Source organism: Rhincodon typus, chromosome 11, assembly GCF_021869965.1.
Source record: "Rhincodon typus isolate 14 chromosome 11, sRhiTyp1.1, whole genome shotgun sequence".
Lineage (NCBI taxonomy): Eukaryota > Metazoa > Chordata > Chondrichthyes > Orectolobiformes > Rhincodontidae > Rhincodon > Rhincodon typus.
The window spans coordinates 42,633,936-42,656,929 of NC_063342.1; the positions used below are offsets into that span (position 1 = coordinate 42,633,936).

The following is a 22,994-nucleotide window of genomic DNA, read 5'->3' on the forward strand; positions in this document are numbered from 1 at the left end:
CAACCTCTGAACTCCAAGGATACAGATCCCTGGAATCCTGTAGGACCAGGTGCCTTAGTGATTGTGGTAAAATGCCTGGACTGGAATTGAATGTGGCAATATCTTCTAACTGATTAATCTACTGCTCCCTTTGACTTCCATGTACAACCATTTGCTTTGGAACAGAAACAGTGTGTTTACCACAAACTGTTGGTACATTAACTAGGTCTGCCACTGATATAGCATGGCGCTGTATAGCAACATGCGGACCTCAATCTTACTGATGGATTGACTATTCAGTACTCCCTGCCATCACGCACTGCCTGCCAATCCCACAGTGTTGAAAAGGAACACAAGCCACAGAGGCTGGCAGCCTGTAATTGAGCACTATAGACCTTGAGCTCTAAGAAAGCAAGCTAAGAACCATAAGATGCATCTGGTCATTTGAACACAAAAGCATCCTGTGTAGATGCATGTCTGTTGCTGCATATACACTGACGTGGCAGAAACGTGCAAGTCCTGGGTGTCCCTGAGGTCTGAGGTAAATTGTTGAAGGCCTAAAGTGGTGTGTGAGTTGGCCCAGGAACTGCCACGATGTAGTGAGACTTGTGGTTTACTGATGCTGACTTGCGTGGAGGAAGTGCAAATGAGGATGCCAGCTATTGAGCATGTGAAGCAGCATCTGCACTATGGCCAGGACAAGCATCAGTGAGCTGTACCTGCCAGTTCCCATTCTGATTTACACATTGGGAATTTGCACTGACTGGTTTCTCAGTGAAGGACAGGAGAATCGGAAGTGGAGTAAAAATTTGGTGAGTTTATGCTTAAATGAGATGCAAAAATATCACAAGATTCTGAAATTACCCTTTACTGAAGATAGGATATGGAACAGTACAGCACAAGAATGGGCCCTTTGGCCCACATGTCTGCAGTGACCATGACGCCAGTCTAAATAATAACATCTGCCTGTACATGATCCATACTCCTCTATTCCCTGGCTGTTCAGGTCTGCCCAAATGCCTCTTTAAACATTGCTACCATATCTCCTCTATCACCACCCCTGGCAGTGCATTTTGGGCACTCACCACCCTCTGTGTAAAAACTCACCTTACACATCTCCTTTAAACCTCCTTCCTCTCATCTTAAACCCCATTAATTGATATAATAAACCTATTCACTATGATTTCTTCCATTTTATCTCTTAGGAAAACTCCTATACATGGGAAAATCTTTCTCAATGGCAAGATTCTGATTTTGTTCTCTCCAGATTCACCCACCTTTCTTGTCATTATTCATTGTCACATCAGAGAGGGGAATATTTCATCATTGGCCTAAAGAAGTTTCTGAATTGAGTGAAATATAAGCAATATTATTCACACTTTTGAAATGCAACCATGTTGCTATTTAATTTTTCTCCTTCCAGAATTTAACTTGTACATTTGAGTTCTCAACCTCCATTACTTCCAACTATTACTTTGTACAATTCTGTTTGTTTGTTGGTGATACTTCAATCGTATTTTAGAGATACCCACAGATCCTGAGTATATCCATCCAAGTATCATGTAAATGCGGACGCAGGTTCCTCTGGGATCTGCTGGGGTCTTAACTCGGATTGAGATCAGAGATGATCTGTTGACCATTTTCCAGGCCAGTTGCAGTAGGAGAAGATCGAGCTTCTCTGGAAGAAAGTCACATTCTAATAAATTTGCCTGATGCTTGTATCATTTTCCTAGATGTCCACTTCTGGCATTTTGTAGTATTTGCTACCTCTCCCAGTATGTGGTATAGGGAAAGGGATGTTTGAAGTAGTTTGCAGCCACCAATCTTGCTTTGTCTTGGGCCTATCTAGTGATCAATGGTAGAGATTACACCATCATAGAGTATCAACAGAAGAGTTGCTGTTCTCAGATAACAAGGAGGTTTATTGCATGATAGCAATAAGCACAATTACATTTGGTCAATGTACTTATTAAAATCTACGACATTTTAAAAGGCATTTGGACAGGTGCATGGATAGGAAAGGTTTAGAGGGATATGGGCCAAATGCAGGCAAATGAGACTAGTTTAGTTCAGGATACCTGGTTGGCACAGATGATTTGGACCGAAGGGTCTGTTTCCATGCTGTATGACTCAGATACATCTGCTTCCCTTGAAAGCAAGAGTAGAAACCCCAGTTCCACCCAATGTAACATGAACATTAACCCCTTTAGAACTATTACCTGATCTAATTCTTCCAGATCTCTCTTTCTGAACTACACATTTAAAAAATTCCAGCAAGTACGTAATGACTGTAGGTTTAAATTTATCTATGGGATGTGGTCAGTTCTAGCAGGCCTAGCAAATAATGCCAATCCATAATTGTCTTTGACAATGAGTGTGGTGGTACTTCCACAGTGTTGTTTGGTAAGGAGTTTCTGGATTTTAACTCAGTAATGAAGAAGAAATAGTAATATATTTCCAAGTCAGGATGGTCTACAGATTGGAAGTAGTGATGCTTCCATGAATTGACTACCTTTTATCCACCTAGGTTGTCGAGGTCATGGATGTGGACAGTGCTCTCTGAGAAGTCTTAGCGAGTTGCTGCATTGTATCTAGTAGATTGTGTACTGTGCACACTAATGTATTTCTCACATTTTTCATGTAAATTCAACCTGCTTTTCCACTTCCATGTAGGCAGCTTTTATTGTGCCAGCATCTAGGATTTCTAGTCATTTTAAGAAATACAAGCACACCATAACTGGAGCATAAGCAGCATCTAACAGGAGCATAGATTGAGTCAAAATACTTGGTGGAGCTGTTCTGCCATTACAGCCAAAGCACTTTTGAATCTTTCCCCAAACTATCTTTCATGGTCTCTTGCCTCGACTGTAAAAGCATTTTCTATTTCTTACAGAAGTTTTACTATCATGTTTTCCAAAGATCTCATCATTTACCTGACTGAAGTACTGCAGAGCTGTTAGTATTCATGGAAGTATAACTGAGTGTAAGAAGGTAAGAGGTGGTTTCCTCAAATTACCAAATTAATAGATAAAGCTTGTGACAATTTGTTTCTGCATAAATATTCATGAGAACCTGCATAAAGAAATCTAATACAACACCATTTGCAGCTATGTGGCATAGCTACTGTTTCTACATTATTCAAATCTGAGTTAAGATTGACCTTTTCTACTTGAACTACTTTCCATGTTCATCAGCAAGTTGGTTATTCTGAGGAAAAAAAATCAATGAAAGGCTCAGGAGACAAAAAAAATTAATTACCATTGCCATAGCCGAGTCTGATACCACCTAGGAAAACATTGCTGGAAAGAGATTCTTTGTCCCAGACCGTTAATTCTAAGGAGACGTTTTGTAGATCATTTGGGTGTAAACCACTGTAGGTGAAGGTATGGTTCCACTGAGGGTTTACACTCTTTTTTATGATCTGTGTTTTATGCTTAGAAGCTTTGTTGTTGTCAGGAAGCAAGTATCTGGTTAAAACAAATGATTAAGCAAGAAGAAGTTAATATTTTAGTTCAGGAACAGAGAAAACCTCCATATTCGTCTTGCATCTGGTCTTATCCCTACTGCGTTGATAAGAAAATAGCTGATATGCCATACAATAGTACTGACAGGAGCTTTCTACATAAGCTTAGTACATCTTCCCATCATCAGAAAATATTGTTATAAGTGGTGCATTACAGGCAACATAGACTGCATAAATTACCACAGTAAAAATATTCAAATTAGTAATGATCTAGCATTGGTTGAATGTATTTTCAAGATCCATTGTTAATTTTGAATATTTGGGATGTGCCAGGCCACTTTTCTTAATTTATTACAAAAATGTTTCCTCTAATTACTTACTTTTCCCTACTGCAATGATACCATTAAAGTGTTATGGTGAAGTAGGAATCCATTTAGCCCATTGTGCCTGTACCTGCTTGTTTAAATGCACATTAATACCTAGAGCTTTATCCACATACCCTTGCACTTTGGGTGAAAAAAAATCATCCAATGCCCACTTTTATGCCTAAATTGGACCTGCTGCCACCACATTTCCAGGCAGTACATTCCATACCCTACTGTGAAAAAGTTTTTCCTCACTTCTTGCTTCTTTCGCAGATCACTTTAAATCTATGCTGTCTTGCCCTTATTTTTAGTTACAGATTCTCCAATGATGTTATGCTCCTAAAGTCATCACATGTTATGTTTCCTGAACTTACCCTTTTACAAAGGTATCTGAAACACCTCCTGTTTTTACTGCAGTTAAATTTTTGGCTTCCTTAATGAACACCTCCAGTATTCCACCACTAGATACCTGGGCAGAGTCTTTCTTTCCTCGAATTAAACTTCTTTTAGCTGTGTGGAATGACAAAAGTGCAAATTATTTTTAAGCTATTATCCAAATAAGCACTGTGGCAATAAAGTATTCTGTTTGGGAACAGTGGTAATAATTTATTGTGAAATGCTCTGGATTGCGGAATATATTTCTATGCAAACCAGAATATACTCCAGGCCATCAGAGAAAAGTGAGAGGTTTGTGATACTCGCACCTTTGAACTACTAAAGCTGTTGTCACATGATAAGCATCAGAGAAAAGTATAAACATCTGTAGGGCAAATATTGTTGCTACAATTTCAAACTGTCTGGAGATTACATGACGATGTTTATGAATAGTCCCTGGCTGTCTGAGCATCCAGAATGGTTTGATTGGTGATATTGTGACTATCTTGCTATCTTATCTAGTGGTAAAAGCAAGTACAACCTTGGTCTGCACCTCTTGCGCTAAAAGATAAAATTATAGAGAAGAGCAGTAATAAATTATCAGTGGAGGCTGTCTAACAAAATATCTTGCGTATGTTTTAGATTTGTATTGGCAGATGGTTGTTATTCCAGTGTAGATGGGAATTGCACACTGAGGACCCCACAGAATTCATGTTCGGATTTGTTTGGGAAATTGAGATTTTATTTTGCAATTTATGGCTGGAACCCTCTTACAGTCTCCATTTTAAATGGCAAATTTGGAGGGTTCCAATTAAATTCAGCAAACAGCTATTCAAGAAAATTGAGACGTTTAACTACATAGTCCGATTCCCAAGTAACTATTCAACTGATCCCATAGTTGGCTCACATGTCCTATTTGCATCTCCCCCAGACCACTTACACCCTCTGGGACCCAAAATCCACCATCCCAATCACTACTCAAGCAAAGCAGGCCTGACAAAATTTTCAATATTTTTACGAGTTATTCTGTGTATATTTGTACTTTTTTTTTTTTACTATTTACTTAACATTTCTCAACTCTTACATGCAATGTTTCTCCTGTATTTTCTTTTTAACATTTTTCTTGGTCTTTACAGTTATCCAAACCACCTACCATCCATCAGATTCCTTTTAAACTCTGAAAACCAGCAGTTTATTTTAGCCCCGGATGTGGTTTCTATTCCTTTTTGGTCAGAATCAACCTTGAATATAACCACAACAATTCCTTAAGTTCTTGCTCTTATTCATAGATTTCTCAACCATTACTGCTATGTTGTGAACGCTTTATAACTTCATTGCAAATTTATTTAAAACTTGTTTTTTCTTATGTTCAGTAGCATGAGCTACTCTTGCATTGCAGAAAATCTTTGCCTTAACCACAAGTTCTCGTTACAGCTGATTTCGTGGAGCTAGCTATGTATCGAATGGAAAACGGGCCTTCAGTTTACATACAAGTAGTGGCTGTGGTGTAGGAATTACTCTATGTTGGTCTCAGGAAATATAAAGACAACTTTAGTGCTCTGATAATCTGTGTATCCTCAGTGTTTCTACGTACTCTCAATTTATACACTGATGCCAATCACACTCAATACTCTGCGTAGAGCAACTATAATGCATATATAAACCCACTCACCTTTTCCATGTTCTTTTGGAACAGTCAGTGTCTGACCAAATGGGACGTAACGCAAAGAAATTGTCAATTCTCCTTTATACTGTAGAACATTATCTACAGGAGCCTCCACCTACGAGCAAGCAAAGGACAAGTAAATCTGTAAGAATTACACTAAAATCCACTTGTATCATTTGATTTTGTGGTGTCAGTTGAAGCAGTCTAACATTTTGGATTTCTGTGACATATGCTTTTTTTTAATGAAAATGACATTAATTCTGAAAACTAATCGGTCACTCTAACAGAATGTCCCAATAGTTTAGATGTCAGTCTGTTTTAATTTAACACTTAAGTGGTATGCCGCAAGTATCAGTGCTGGGTCCACTGTTTTACATTGTTTATATAAATGATTTGCCTGTGAATATAGGAAGTAGGGTTGGTAAGTTTGCCGATGACTCCAAATATTCTTTTCCCCAGGGTGGGGGATTCCAAAAGAGCACAGATTTAAGGTGAGAGAGAGCAAAGATTTAAAAGGGACCCAAGCGACAACATTTTCATGCAGAGGGTGGTGCACCTATGGAATGAGCTGCCAGAGGTCGTAGTGGAGGCAGGTATAATTACAACATTTGAAAGGCATCTGAATGGGTTTATGAATAGGAAGGGTTCAGAGGGATATGTGCCAAATGGGACTAGATTAATTTAGGATATCTGGTCAGCATGGACAAGTTGGACCGAAGGGTCTGTTTCCATGCTGTATGACTCTATTAGTGTAGTTATGAGCTCGTAGCTATGGCTTAATATTTTACTATGATATGACAAACTGATTGTTCTGTAAACTCAACATACCCTTCCCTGGATTGAACATTTCATGTGTCAATGTTGTGATCTGGAGGGTGGTGGTAAAAGATCCATACATCTTGTCAATGTGCTGCTCACATATTCAATGCTACTGTAAGAAATCCCTGCTGTTTACTGTCCACCTCCCAATGGTTCAACATTTTTTAATAGCCAAGTAGTGACTTTCAATTCTGGGTGAAGCGTGGGCAGTGTTTACTTCCATATAATGAAACTGCTTCTAATTTGTATTTAAATCACCATAAGCATTTCTCATTGAGGTTGGAACAAAGGCACAGTACTGGGGGAAGAGGTCTAGTGTGCAGAATAATGTGACATTTGGCTTGCACAATACTGACTTTATGATCAAAATGATTTGTGTTCCATTTCCTCATATTAGTATCCTTCATCTCAAGGAACACAAACTCAGCCAAGATGTTTCAATCAGCAATGCATAATTATTACTTTGCATTAACTATTATTTTAATAATGTTAATCATGACTGCTAGTTTTAGAACAGTGATCATTTGTTTCTGCTTAGTTATATGGCATTAAGCAAATAATAGAAAATTTACTAATTATGAAGAGTGGTATCAGGGAAAGGTGGAGTGCTCAGGCCAAATACATGTAGAACATATTCTGTTTCTGCAGCATGTTTTACTCAATTAATAAACATGAACATATTTGCAGACAGAAAAATGCAGTTTTCATTTCAAATTAATGGTACATTGATGCTATCGAGCAACAACTACACAGATATTCAGCTAAGACTGGAATTCTTCAATATCATCTATGTAGGTGGGGTACTGGAGGATTCCAATACTGTATTTGCCTAGAGAAGAGAAGTGAAGAAAAAGGACCAACATTGCTATTCAAAATAATATAATGCTCAACAAGTCCTTTGATATTTTCTGCATTTGAACACTTTAAGAATTCATCAAGTGATAATCACTATTGATCACCACAGGAATTCCTATACAATTTAAAGCAAACTGCATCACCTTTATTGGTATTAAAATCTATACTGGGAACCTTGACAAAATGCATCAACGTGGCTGTGAAGGCAAGTGAGTGAGTAGATCCTAGAGCTCTGACCACTCACTTCTGAAACCTGCCTATGGGCCTGATTTCTTCCTCCTGATTTTTCTTACTGTTTGGAACAGTGACTCTTTCATGTAATCATCTATTTCAAAGCTTACCTTTGGCTGCAGTGGAAACCAGTCCTCAACATGATTTTCCAAATCCCAGGAATCAAATGGTATCTCCACTTCACCCAGGAAACTGTTGCGTCCAAATCTGTCATAGTGCCAGACTGACAGCTGGAGAGTTCGTGTCTCCAATTGTGAGTGACTAATGACGTACTGCAAGAATAATGACAAAAGTGACATAATTTACAGACAAAAGCCAACTTGATGCATTTGTTTGCATAATGTACTGCCAAAGACATGCTCTCAATTAATAGCCCTTAACATTAGGCATGGGAGCAGGACTAGGTCAAAGGGTCCCTTAAGCCTGTTCCTCCATTCAGCAAGATCATGATAAATCCACAACCTCCAATCCATTTTCTCACCCAATTTAAATATCTCTCCAATTAGCCCTTAATGGCCATATAGTCCAAAAAATTATAATCTTAGACATGAGTATAATCCATAACTGAATCATGTTGAAAGATTTATCTAAAAATGTATCTTGAAGCCTCATCACTGATGCTGCTTTCTCTCTGTATAGTATTATGGATTAGTTATAACACAGAAGAAGTCCATTCAACTAGTTCTGTTCTGTGCTGACTCTCAGGAGGACCAATTCACTTAGCCCCACTCTCCTCAGAGCCCTGCAAATTCTTCTTCTTTTTCACCTAATAAAACAACTCTGTCTTGAATGCCTGAATGGACCCTGCTTCTCAGGGAGTTCATGCCAGGTCCTAACCACTCACTTCTGTAAAAAGTTTTTTCTCATGTCACTATTTACTACTTTTGCCATTTATCTTTTAAAATCTGTGCCTGCTGGCTCTTAATCATTTTAACAAAGGGAACAGTTTCTTTTTGTCTATCCATATCCCTTCTATCAAATCTCCTCCTCAAAACACTCCACTCCAAAGAGGCCAGCCTCAATTTCTCCAATCTGTCTACATAACTGATGTTTCTGATTACTGGAAGTATTGTCAATGGCTTAGTGGTGTTATCACCGGACCCTTAATCCAGAGACCCAGGGAATGTTCTGGGGACCCAGGTTCAAATCCTGCCATGGCAGATAATTCCAACAAATTGCACTAAGAGTCTAATGATGACCATGAATCCATTGTCGATCATTGGGAAAAACCCATCTGGTTCACTAATGTCCTTTAAGGGAAGGAAACTGCCATCCTTACCTGGTCTGGCCTACATGTGACTCCAGACCCACAGCAATATAGTTGACTCTTAACTGCCCTCTGGGCAATTGGGGATGGGCAATAAATGCTGCCCAAACAGTGACGCCCACATCCCATAAATGGTTTATTTTTTAAAAATTGTGTGCGCCCCCTGTTTAGTGGCTTAATAAACTGCGGTGTTCAGAATTGGATGTAAACTCTAGTTGAACTTGAACTGATGTTTATACAGGCTTACCATCATTTCTTTGTTTTTGTCCTCTATGCCCCAATTGATAACATATCTGGCATCCTGGCCTTTATTAACCATTCTCAACTTGAGCTGCCAACTTCAATGATTTATACAGAAATATAAAATCACAAGTCAGCTAAGCCAGATAATTCAACGCAAAAGAAGCTATCTAGTTATCCTAAAGGAAATATATATATGTAAGACCCACATTAAAACAAAAATCTCCAATGTAAGAAATGTACAAACTTATGCATTACCTTGCAATTTTGCATTTGAAATTTTCATGCATGATGTATGTCCCAGATCAAAAAGTACTAGAATCACAATGTCTTCTGACTTTTAACTCGTATTCCTCAAATAAATCCACAAATCCCCTCTCTAATTTGAGCTGCACTCGCCTTTTTAAGCAACTCACTCACTTCATCAATCAGATCTTACAACTTGAACATGTCCCTACACTCTACAATGGGCAGATTTTGACTCTTGTTTTGGCATACAGCTGGTGACATGATAAGCATCTAGTTTTCATATTCAACTATAATCAGTGGAACTGAAGTCAGGCCATCGGGCAATCGATCTGTGATACGAAGTTTCATAGGAACAGAAGAAATAGGGACAGGAGTTGACCATAAGACCTTCTCAACATGTTCTGCAAATCAAAATGATCATGACTGATCTGCCTTAATTCACCCTGCCCATGATGGAGGATCCACAACCCTCTTGCTAGAGAATTTCAGAAGATTCTCAACCTTCTGAATGAAGAAATTTATCCACGTTTTAGTCGTAAATTATTAGCCATTTGTCTGGAGGCTCTGCTTGTGTTCTAGATTCCCCATCCATGGGAAACAACTGCTCAGCGTCTTTCCTGTTAAAAAGATTCTGAAGTCTTTAATGTTTTAACAAGATCATCTCTCTTTCTTCTAAATTAGCGTATCTGGGGCAATTCACTTAGTCTCTCATCTCAAATCATACTTCTCATCCTAGGAACCAATCCAGTTAATCTTTTCTGTACACTTCCCAGACCAGTATTACACTTCCTTACCACGTGGAGACCAAAACTGCACATACTATTGGTGTGGTCTGACTAAAAACCTATACCATTATCATAACACTTCCTTATTTTTGTACCCCAAACCCTTGTAGTAAAGGCCAACATCCATTTGCCTTCCTAATTGCTTGCTGTTGACTTGGAGACCCAAGTCACTCCGAACATTAACATTTAAATGTTTCTCATCTTTTTAAAAAATATTGTTTTCCTATTCTCATTAGCAAAGTGAGTAGAGTCAAGTCTCCTGTGTTTATCTGCCACCTTGTTGCCCTCTCATCCAATCTGTCTTTAGCTCTTCAAAGCTTCTTCGTGTTGTCTTTAGAAGCTTATATTCCTAAGGCTCTTCTGGTGCAGTGGTAGTGTCCTTAGCTCTGAGCCAGTAGGCCCAGGTTCTGATCTCAATTTCTTGAGCGGTATATCATAACATGTCAGAACAGGTTGATCATATCTACGTTCCTAACTAGCTGTGAATCATCAGCAAACTAGGACACGTTACTCTAGGCCTCTTTAGTTAGGTCATTAACATAGATTATAAATACTTGAGGCATGAGCACTGTTTACTGAAGCATTTCATTAGTCACAATCAGTTCCTCTCCCTTATTACTCTTTATCTCTGGTATACAGTATAATGTTGCCTTTTGCTGTGAGGACAGCCATGGAATATTTGTCTCTGCTATTTGAAAATTCCCCATAATTTATTCTGATTCTGTCTCTGGGGGCCAATGTTTATTTTAAGTGGTGCTGTATTGGTAATGTCACTGGACTAGCCATCCAGAAGCCCAGGCCAATGTTTTGAGGAAATGGATTCCAGACCCACACATGCCAGATGCTGAAATTTGAATTCGATGTAACCTTGAATAGTTGGCCAAATGATGACCTAATAGTAACATGTAGATGGTATGAAGCTTGGAAGCGTTTTAAACTGTTCATTCATGAGATGTGGGTATCACCAGCTCAGCCAACATTTACTGCCCATCCTTAATTGCCTAGAGGCAGTTAAGAGCCTACCACATTGTTTTGAATTAGGAGTAACATGAGGCCTGACCAGGTAAGGACGGTAGATTTCCTTCCCTAAAGACATTAGTGAACCAGATATAACACAGTGTGGAGCTGGAGGAACACAGCAGGCCAGGCAGCATCAGAGGAACAGGGAAGTTGATGTTTCGGGTCGGGACTCAACCAGATAGTGGTTTCATGGTCATTATTAGGCCAACTGTCTATTCCAGATTTTATTGAATTCAAATTTAGGTAGCTGAATTACCTTCTCTTTCACCATGACCTGCACACACACATGTTCTTTGGTAAAGGCAGATTTATCCAAGTTACTTTATCCAGCTCCCTGTGGAAATGCAATTGGCATTGCTTCAATTTAAGGTTCTTGCTTGGGGCTCATTTATGTCAGGGTGCATTTCTATTGCTTTCAAACTAACATGAAATTGATTTGTATTGTGATCACCTTGCCCCCCCCCAGACAACCTTTTGCTATGAAACTAAAAATTAATTCTGCCTCATTATAACAATGTATTCTTCTAGGAAGTTGAAATTTAAGCATTCTTATCTCCCATTCTACCTTTGCCTACATGATTTTGTTGTCTATTTGAAGATTATTATGTTGTTTTTACATTGCTTTTATGACAAGTTCCAATTACTACTTATTGAATGTTCCGGCTGGTGGCATAACTACAGTTAGTGGGCCTATAAACAACTCCCAACTGCATTTTCTGATCCTTCTTATTCCTAATCTCCTTTTATACCAATTCTGCTATGGAATCTTCCCCAGTCAAGACACTTCCTTACCACTATCCACATGCAATGCTTTGTTAGCAGGCTGTTAACCCCCTCAGGTGCCTTTTGTCTGTCTTTCCCAATGTTGTGGACCGTCAAATTTTTTCCCAACCTTGGCCTTCTTTTAACTTCAGATGCTAACATGGGAAATTGCAGCAGGAGGTGGTACTCAACCTGCTCTGTCATTAAACTTGATCATGGCGGAGGTTCCACCTCAAAGCCATGATACCCAAATTCCTTTATCTTTATCTTTAATATCTAGGCCATGAGCATGTTCAGAAATGTATTTCAGAACAACTTTGTTTCAACTGCCCGAGGGTTATTTGATATGGATTTGTAGCAACTTATAATGAAATGTGTGGAGGTGAAAGAAAATTCTTTGAGTCCTGTTATTTTATTTACTTCAAATTGCCCCTCCTATCTTGGCATTAGCTCTAAACTGTGCTGTTATCGGCCTTGGACATCAAATCACAGAATCATTTATGGTAAAGAAGGATGTCAATTGGCCTTCTGCAATCTTACTGGCTCTTTCTTTATGGAGAAATCAGTCGTCCCGTTTCCCCTGCTCTATCCCTATAACTCTCCAAATTAAATTTCATTCAAGAACTCACCAATTTTATGTCTGCCTCTACCACCCTTGTGGGTAGCAAGTTTCGGATCAGTACTATCCACTGCACTTAAAAAAAAAAACTTCTCATTACCCCTGCATCTCTCTTGCCCAAAACTTTAAATCTGTGCTTCCTATTTCTTGTACCATCAGCTAAAGGCAACAGTATTTCCTTGTTTACCTTATCCAAGTCTGTCTTAATCTTGGATAGCTTTATAAGGTCTCCCTTAATCCTCTTTGCTTCAAACACTCTGGCCTCTCTCACCTAACCTTTTGGCTAAAACTCCCCATAAATGAAACCATTCTGATAATAATGTGGTCAAAACTGCAACTTATTTCTTGTATGTAGTGTGTTTGGAATGTGATATCCGGAAATGTATCAGTTAAACCTTCATAGTTCAAGCATTGGGATTATGTCACCAGCAGCATGATAATAAGTAATAGATGAAATGCAATTGCAGATGGAGCTGTGGGCCCCTTCCTCTCCAGTATCCTTGGAATATGACATTATCATCTTCTCCTGGGGACCTGGCACATGCCTACCTAGTCTCTGAACAGGACATAGCCCAGGGACCTGACATGCCCTGCCCCATGGCCGGATATACCTCCAACCCCCCCGCTCCACTGCAATGTCATCTCGCACCCCAGGATTCAGCATCCCCTTCCCAACAGGGCTCGACAGCTCCATTTAACCCACCCCAGGTATAATACTGTTCCTAGCTCCCTCCAGATTCTAACATTCCTTCTGTGGGGTCTGAGACATACCCCTCCCAGCCAGATATGACAATTCCCTTCTCCATACCAGATCACATACCTCTGGCCTGCCTTGACCTACCTTATCACTCAACTGCTTATGTGCCATCTTTCCTAGTCTCGGCCTGAGAACAGCGCCCACGTGGCTCCCTACCCATCTGACATCCTGCCATTTTCTTTTTCTACTCATCTTGCACCCTAAATGCACACTATCTTACATGTTGACTGCGTCGCAGGAGCTGTACAGCACGGAAGCAGACCTTTCGGTCCAACTTATCCATGCCGACCAGATATCCTAAACTAATCCAGTCCCATTGCCAGCATTTGGCGCATGTCCCTCTAAACCCTTCCTATTCATAAACCCATCCATATGCCTTTTAAATGTTATCATTGTACCAGCCTCTACCACTTCCTCTGGCAGCTTATTCCGTATACGCACCACACTCAGCGTGAAAAGGTTCCTTTTAAATCTTTCCCCTCTCACCTTAAACCTATGCCCTCTGGTTTTGGACTCCCCTACCCTGGGGAAAAAGACTTTAGCTATTCACCCTACCCCCTATCCATGACCCTCATGATTTTATAAACCTCTATAAGGTCCCTATTCAGCCTCTTGCAATAGCTCAAACCTTCAAACCCCAGCAACATCCTTTTAAATCTTTTCTGCACCCTTTCCAAGTTTAACAACGTCTTTGCTATAACAGGGAGACCAGAACTTAACGCAGTATTCCAAAAATGGCCTAACCAATGTCCTGTACTCCTAATTCAATGCTCTGACCAATAAAGGTGTGAACCAAGCGCCTTATACAAAAGCCTGGTTCGGCCACATCTGGAGTATTGTGTCCAGTTCTGGTCACCTCATTACAGGAAGCATTAGAAAAGGTGCAGAGGAGATTTAGCAGGATGTTGCCTGGAATGGAGGGAAGGTCTTACGAGGAAAGATTGAGAGAGCTAGGGCTTTTCTCTTTAGAACAACGAAGGATGAGAGGTGACTTGATAGAGGTGTACAAAATGATCAGAGTTATAGATAGAGTAGACAGCCAGAGACTTTTCCCTAGGGTGGAGGTAGCTTTTACGAGAGGACATAGTTTTAAAGTGAAAGGAGGTAGATATCGGGGAGACGTCAGAGGTAGGTTCTTTACTCAGATTGTGGTAGGGGCGTGGAATGCATTGCCGGAGAGGGTAGTGGAGTCAACCTCATTAGGGGCATTTAAGCGGCTATTAGATAGGCATATGGATGATAGTATAAGGTAGCGGTGGAGGTTAGATAGACCTTAGGTTTAGGGTAAAAGATCGGCACAACATCGTGGGCCGAAGGGCCTGTACCGTGCTGTACTGTTCTATGTTCTATGTTCTTCACTACCCTGCCTACCTGTGACTCCCACCTTCAAGGGGCTGTCTGGGCTGCTGGATATTTCAATTGCAGATTGTATCAAGTGCCATGAAATGCCTTCTCCTGACTATCCTGCATTATGAGGGCACAGTTGCAATTAAGATACACGCCACATTTCTGATCGGAATCTCCTGGCAGAAGTGTGGAGGTCTTTCGTACCTGTGAAAAGAGGCAAAGCAATCTTGCCACTTCTCTGAAACTATGGCTCAAAGTTCTCAAGTACTAAAGTGAGGCTTTACACTATATAGCCATTGTTGATGCATCTAATATTTACTTACAATGATATTATTTTTATTCTAACTTCCCAAATTTCCGACTTTATAGGATGTTAAAGGTAAAGTTACAATATCCCAGAGGGCCATATGCCTGCAATCTCATCAGATAGAGATGATTGGTGGTGGTTTGACCTGAGGGTCACCATGCCTCGGGTAAGGAGAGAGGAAGCGCGTGTCATAGTAACCTCAGCTGGTGCAGGAATTGACTCCACACTGTTGGCATGACTCTGCATCACAAACCAGCTGTCCAGCCAATTGAGGGCATCAGTTTCCAGAGTTATCCAAGCTCTGTTAATCTTGTGCTCTCAAATTTGGATTTCTGAACTTCACTTTAAAAGCTTACTAAAACAAAGACACCTCACAAAACATGTTATTTTATGTACTTTACTTTTAGCTGTCCCTCAACTATTCACTGCAAATAAAATGCTCGTGTCCAAGTTAGTTCTCTGACCATTAGGTAAACCTCTATCATGTGATTAAATGACAGAGATCTGCTTTGATACAATCAGAGTTTCAAGAATTCTTTTTAATACAGCAACAGCATTCAAACTAGATAAACATCAGTTATAAATGTGTACACATTCATTTGAATTAAGAGTAGATGTAGACCTTTAGCAAAACTACCATCTGCAAGTTCCGCTTTCAATCCACTCATAATCCTGTCTTGAAAATATATTATATATTACTGTTCCTTCACTGTCACTAGGTCAAAATCCTGGAATCCCCTCCCTAAGGGCGCTGCAGGTCAACCTACAGCACATGGACTGCAGTAGTTCAAGAAGGCAGCTCAAGAGCAACAGGCACTAAATGCTGGCCCAGCCAGCAATGCCTATGCCCCACGAGAGAATAAAATAAAAGACTCCTCAACCCTGCTCCACCATTTGATGAGCAAAGGATTCTGGAGTGTGTTTCAGGGACGAATCCTGAATGTCTCCACTTTAACATTCTCCTAGTATGGTGAAAGACACGCTTGCCATATGAATTTAACAAGCACATTCTGTCCACCATATTAGGCATATAAATGACATTTGAATACACCTAGTAAATAAATAAGGGTATACACTGATGTAGATAGTCAGAGGTGAGACAAATAAGCACCAATGAGTGTCCAAATAATGTGTGCTGAATTACACTGAAAAACTGAACAGCTTCCTATCCTATCGTTTACTCCATATCACATCCCCCTCCCTATTTTCTGCTTATAAACCGACATTTTCCTAGCTACCATCAGTTCTGAGGAAGGGTCACCAGACCTGAAATGTTAACTCTGATTTTCCCTCCACAGATGCTGCCAGACCTGTTGAGCTTTTCCACCAACTTCTGTTTTTGTTCCTAATGGAGCTAGTTGTTGATTTGACAATTCACAAAAGGAGCAGATTGACAAACCTTCAATGTTTCATTGTACACTGGATTTGTTGTGTTTGATCTGAGCTTAGTCTTGCGCTTGCTCTGGCGAGATTTGTCTGGGAGGAGGTAAGTCTTCACATAGCTGTTGGTGAAATAAAGAATTTGATTGGTTCTGATTTGGAATGTAAACACACTTGAAATTGAGCAAATTAGTGACTAGGGTTTGTCTCTGCTATTTGATCATTGCTTCTGGTGATTACCTCAGAAGCAATCTTTTCAAAAAGGAAGAAATAATACTTACGGATCAGTTCTCTGTTTCTTTTCATCTCCAATTGCTAAATTGCGACATTTCTTCACAACAATATTTAATGCCCCGCTTTTGTAGCTATAATTGATTGCAAGGAGGATTTCCCCACTGATGTTCACATTGCCATAGTCTCCTGTTTCACTGTAAACACTTATCATACTGTTTAAACTGGTCTACAAAGTAAAACAAATAAACAGTGTAAATTGATCAGATATTACGTGAGGGATTTATGATTATCATCCTCTCACCTAATGCTCAGACACACCAAGGACGAACTGAAATATCAGGAAAGTGTTATTACTATAACTATTTACTGAACGACTGAACTAGGCCAGACCACAATTCCAGTTTCACTCTTGCCTTTCACCATTGAGAGAACCCCAATTGATAGAACTAACTTGGGACTGGTAAATAATAAAGATTTTTTTTTTTTACAAGTTGATCATATGAATGGGGTGAAAATATTTACATGCATTTACTCATCCATCCCCAATGTTGCATTTCTCAATACAGTGAGCTACACACCACCAGACTGTTTTTTTGGGTTAAACACTGAAATAGTTATGAAACTACCCCAAAGTAAGTTTGATTTAGTGAGATAATCACTTCAATCAGAAGCAGGAGTATATAGATATATTTGTGCTTCTAAAAGAATGAGTCAAGTCCAGCCAGTTTGCTTATTAATGTAAACACAAAAGGTTACTCCCATTACAAAATTACCACCTGTAAAGTATAGTTATGCTATACTTTTAATGATAGATTTTGCTGGATATGACATAGCGTACTTAAACTTAAAAAGAACCATTTGATAGCATTCCACCAGAGAGACGACAAGTCAAACCTAAAGTCCATGAGGAATCAGTGCAAATTCTGGAAGCTGTTTAATAGAATGTAACAAACATCTGTTAGAGGTTTTAAGCTAGGATGGAGGTGGTGGTATTGGTGGGGTGTGGAAGAGGGTGAGTGCAGGTGATCATGGAATGTAGACATGTGTACAGATGGGGGTCCCCCTGGGCTATGTTGTATAACACAGTTAATACCTGAAGTTGTTAACTAATATGAGAGGCTCTTGCAATTAGAATATAAATGATTGTTCCTGGGAGGAGCTAAATAGTGTTCAAGTTTGGTTCCAGTTCAATCTTTGTAGCTAACAGTAATGTGCACTTAGTCTTGAGTATAGATTCAATTCTTACTAAGGACTCAAGTAATTTTTCAGTGTAATGCAAATAGCTATTAAGTACTAGGTAATAAACTCCTTTAGTCTGTTTATAAAGACTAAGGCTCCCTTCTGCTGATGACTTTGAGAGAGTAGCTTTCCTCATTTGGTATCAATAACTTAAACTAATGCCAATTAGTAGGATTAGTGGCAGCGAATCTACACAAGGCATCTGGGTTCCGATGGCCATGACTGCAGCAGGTAGCATTCAGTGGTACGGGTACCAGGTTTGTCACTGTGACATCTACTTTATTTACACAATAAACTTGATTAAGAAATGCAAAGCAAAGTGATCAAATGTGTGAATAACACATGGACAGTGGAAATGAAGACTGTAACTCAGAAATTAGAGTAACTGGGTAAAATTAGTCTGGTGAATAAACTTCAGATTTAACACAACCAAGAATGAAGTACTGCATGGAGGATATGAAATAAGCAACATACGGATGCTGGTGAACTAATTAAGTGGATTGAAAAGGGACCTTAGTCCCTTAGTAGACCCAACAATCAACAAGCAGAATTTATTGCCCTGCCTGTATAAGTACATGGTGGTAATTGAGCATTTAAATGTGGTCCCATCATTTAAAGGCAGTCTGTACCTGCTCAAGGAACCCAGCATCAGGAAGTGGGGACCTGTTGAGAATCGTCCTCTACTCTTGCTGAAGACTCCTCTCTTTGTGAATCTGTAATTCCCCTCGTCATTACACATCTAAGGCCTGGCTTCCCTCGGTCATCCTGGGCCTTGGGTGGCTGTATTCCTAGGAGCAGTGAATGCTGCTCTGGTTGCCACATAATGTAGTGATCCTTCCCAAATATAAAAGGTGATGCAAGCCTCTTCTGTTCACCTTGATGATTATATTAAAATCCACCCGATTGGAGTCATTATGAATTTATCCCCAGGTGTAATTGGGTGATAGTACAGCATTCCCCTCTCCCAGTTTTTATTTCCAGAGAATAATTGAAGAGATGCTTGGTGCATATTAGAATACTAAAATTACAATGTGGAATAGCAACCAACAAGAGAATCTTGAACTATGTAGTACTTTAAAAAGTAGACTGTAAGTCAGTCGAAGCAATGATCAAGCTGCACACACCTCAAATACTGCGTCCAGTTTTGTTTGCCATATGAGAGGTGATCTGTTCACACAGAGATAAAGCAATTGCTGATCTCTGAATCATGAGGAATGAGTGGAGAGACTTGAGCTTTTCAGCTTGGAGACCGGGACTGAAATGTCTTGGATAGAAAGTGGTATGGATAAAGCTAAATCTAGAAAATAATTTGTTGGAGCAGGACAAGAAAACATGGTTCAAACTGAGAAAAGGAACAAAAAGCACTGGTATCATGGAGTTCATCAAACAGCACGAGTTTAAGACTTCAAATAGAATTTGCAATCAAGCAGCGCAAGTGAATGCATTTCAGAAAGAATTAGGTACTGCACAGAGAGCTCCAGGATTCATCGGGTTAGAGTGTCCTCATCATTAATTAAGATCTTGTATGAAATTGTAACCATGTATGCCTGTAATGGATGACTTTTCTTTACTCACCTCCTACAGTGACTCTTTGATAAATCAATAATGTAAAACTGCTTGCAGTTCACATGGACAACTACACTTGCACGTATTAAATATTTGTAAGAACAGGATTTGAAAGTATCATCTACTAATTGAATGTAGTTAGATGAAAGCTATTAAACCATACATACTTTCTCCTTGGTATGATAAGCACAGGCTTAAGGATGTGAAGACTTATGAAAATTTCAAAAAATGTTAAAAGGCTTTAATTATCTTTAAAACTCTAGGTAATATGCATAATAAAACACAACAGTACAGATTGAGAGGATTTGCCCTGCACTGAGTTAATGAGATAAAACCCTGTTTCTCTTTATTGCATTCATAACAAGAGAATATATGCACTCACTATGTTTTGGAATTAAATGATGGGTCACTTTTACAGGCTGAGCAATTTTATGATAAGCTTATTGAGTCTTGGAATATTATCCATAAAACGGTTCATCTTTGAGAAATTAAACATTTCATCCAATTCAAGCAGAGTTTTTAATTCTCTAAGTTTTCATATCCATTGACAAGATGGTAATCTTTCAGGGCCTTTTTATTGGACTTGCCTTGTTTTACATTCACACTTTCAGATGTGGTAAAGGGCAGATCATCTGTCCCACCAGTATACTGTACAAACCATGAAGTTTAAAATTCTTCAATCCATCTAAATGTAAAATATGATTATTACAGCTACCTATTCTTATTCTTACTGTCTAAATTCTTGACAATGATTTGCTATTTTTTCCTCATGTTGCAGTAGTGAGTAGATCTGGCTTTCTCCCCTCTTTTATTTAGGAGAAATGGATTAAATTAGCAATTTAGCTAGTACATTAATAAACGGACATGGCAGGGCACCTCTCTCCAGCCAAATGCACATTTTGTGTCATGTGCTAACTCCAGTACACTTCTTATATCCTAGACAACATGTGACACGGTGTCACTAGTTGGAGCTCTGGGATTTGGAGCTTGAGCAGATCACGACAATGCATCCCTGAGGTTGATATATGCATCGATTGCACCTTTGAGGAGGCAGTCATCTCAAACCCTAAGAGTATGTAGGCCGAGGGGGAATGGCTAAACCACCACTAGGACCGAGCAAGTGATAAAGTCCCTTAGTGCATCCGGCTCTCTAACCAATAGTCATTGCTAATTAGTGATAAAAGCAAGGCCACAGCACCATGGGTGTGACAGTTGTATGGGAACAGCGTGGAGGAGAGCAAAAAAAAAGGACATGAAAGCAATATAGTGCTACAGATGTGATGCCAAGGTGCTATGTTGCCACCCTGGTGCCAGGGTCAGGGATGTCACAAGAAGCTTCAGGGCACTGAAGGGAAGGGTGAACAGCCAGAGGTTGTGGTGCGTAAATGTAACAATGACATAGGTAGAAAGAGTGACTTGGCTTTCAGCTTGTTTTGTTGAGAGCTGTAAAGAAATTTTAAAACAACCTCAAAAGATAGCAGTCTCCAGACTACTCTGAGTGCCAGTACTAGTGAGCGCAAAAACAAAAAGGCAGTGAAAATGAATACATGGCTGGGGAGATGTTGCAAGAGGGAAGGCTTTAGATTTTTGAAGATCTGGGACTAAATTTGTGGGAGGTGGGACCTATAAAAACCAGACCTCACTCCTGCTTTCACCTCAACAAGGCTGCAGGTGATATTGCAGCAATGAGGGAAAGGATGGAGTTAGCTTGACAGGGAATTAGCAACTAAGGCATATGCTGAGAAGGGAGGGAAAAAAAAAGACTGGAAATAAAATGTGGAAAATTAGTGAGCGTGGAAGGCAGATGAAACAAAAGCTAGAAAATAGAATCGAGTTGTTCGGTGATTTAACGGTATATGGTTTATTGCGAGGAGGCAATTGAATTAGGCAGGTGAACTGAAGGCACAAATAGATGCTTGAAAGTATGATAATTGTAACTATTACTGAAATTTGGTTTAAAGAACAGATGGAATGGTAGCTCTACATTTCTGGTTACTGGGCTGTCAGATAGGATTGATGGGGGAATTGAGGGCACAAAGGAGATGGGAAGTCACAATGTTGGTTAAAGAATGAATCATGGCTTTGAGGACGAATGATATTCGAGATGGATTATCATATATGAATTGATTAAAAAAAGGAATCTTGGAGTGCATATCCAGAGATCCCTTAAGATGAAAGAAAGTTGGTTAAGAAGGCAAACGGGATTTGCTTTTTAGAACTATAAGACACAAGTTAGATGACAGCTGGAGGTCTGCAGATGGTTCTGATCTCCACATTATGCATGTATTTCCCTCCATGAGAGCACAGTAGAAATTTACAAGGAAGCTACCAGTCATGGAGAATTTTAATTGAGGAAAGTTTTGATAAGCAGGGATTGTTTTCTCTGGAACAGGGGAGGATGAGGACATATTTACTGAGGTGTATTAAACTGAGGGATCTAGATAGATTGTATCAGAATGAACTGTTTCTCTTACAGAGAATTCAATAATCACTGGGCATGGTAAGACTAGAGTGGAGGACTTGAGAAACATTTTGCTGGTAGGTTTCTGGAACTGATTGCCTGATGAGGTGCCAGAGACGGAAATCCTCATCACATTTAATCATAATTGGAAGACCATAACATTTCAGACTATGGGCCAAGGATGGGAAAGTGAATATAAGCGAAATAGCACACACATAACTTCCTTCTTTGCCATAAACTTACTATGTTTCACAGTGTTGAGTGTCTACACCTGCAAGCTATTGTACAGCCAAAATTAATGTAGTTTCCCACTATGTTTGTGGAATCTACTCCTTTGCATTGAGATGGGAAGCCCACTCCACCTCCCTAGAACTTCTATGAGACTGCCATGTAAGGCTTGGCATCAAAAATATTCACTTGAGTAAGTGGACCACAGGTCTTAAACTCAAATTTCTGGTTTAGAGGTTAATTCTCAACTTATTCAAATTTTGATTACTGAGTTATCAAGTTTTTAAGATGAGAATGAGGCAGTGAGGTATATTAATCATAAGATACAGATTTATGCCCCTTCCCTTGGCAGTAAAGCACATTCACGTTAGTTCTTACTTGATTGTTGAATCTCTCATTTCAAGAAAAAAAATCATCATAAACTAATCTATCATAATGCCAACGTTCAGGATTGATTTCATTATCTCAATTTGCTTAACATCTGTTTGGAGCTTTGGGCAATCAGGTAACAGCATCTAAATACAGGTATTTTGCTCTATAAAATCAACAATAATTTCTAAAGGACCTTTATCAATTGAAATGTATTTGAATGTGATTACAAAATGCGAGAGAGAGAAAGCTACACTAGAAGAATGTTCTTTTTAGCAAAACAATGGCAGATGCCATTTATCTCATATTGGATCTACTGTTGAGCTCAGCCAATTTTTGGAAAAAGGGTTGCTCGTAATCTTTTTGTGAAATAATGTAAGTGCTCACAATGAACCATGGGACAATGTCAGA

General features: G+C 39.4%; 1 protein-coding gene across 3 annotated transcripts in view; it reads right to left on the reverse strand.

Annotated features, from left to right (window-relative positions):
• The window catches only part of sytl5 (synaptotagmin-like 5), a 189,623-nt gene that overhangs the window by 3,505 nt on the left and 163,124 nt on the right, over positions 1 to 22,994 (reverse strand). For all 3 annotated transcript variants that reach the window (XM_048603213.1, XM_048603211.1, XM_048603212.1), the window contains exons 11-16: positions 16,768 to 16,946; positions 16,506 to 16,608; positions 7,864 to 8,025; positions 5,855 to 5,963; positions 4,182 to 4,317; positions 3,238 to 3,446 (exon numbers count right to left, since the gene is read on the reverse strand). In XM_048603213.1, coding sequence (XP_048459170.1) covers positions 3,238 to 3,446; positions 4,182 to 4,317; positions 5,855 to 5,963; positions 7,864 to 8,025; positions 16,506 to 16,608; positions 16,768 to 16,946 — 898 coding nt within the window. The remainder of the gene's footprint in view (positions 1 to 3,237; positions 3,447 to 4,181; positions 4,318 to 5,854; positions 5,964 to 7,863; positions 8,026 to 16,505; positions 16,609 to 16,767; positions 16,947 to 22,994) is intronic.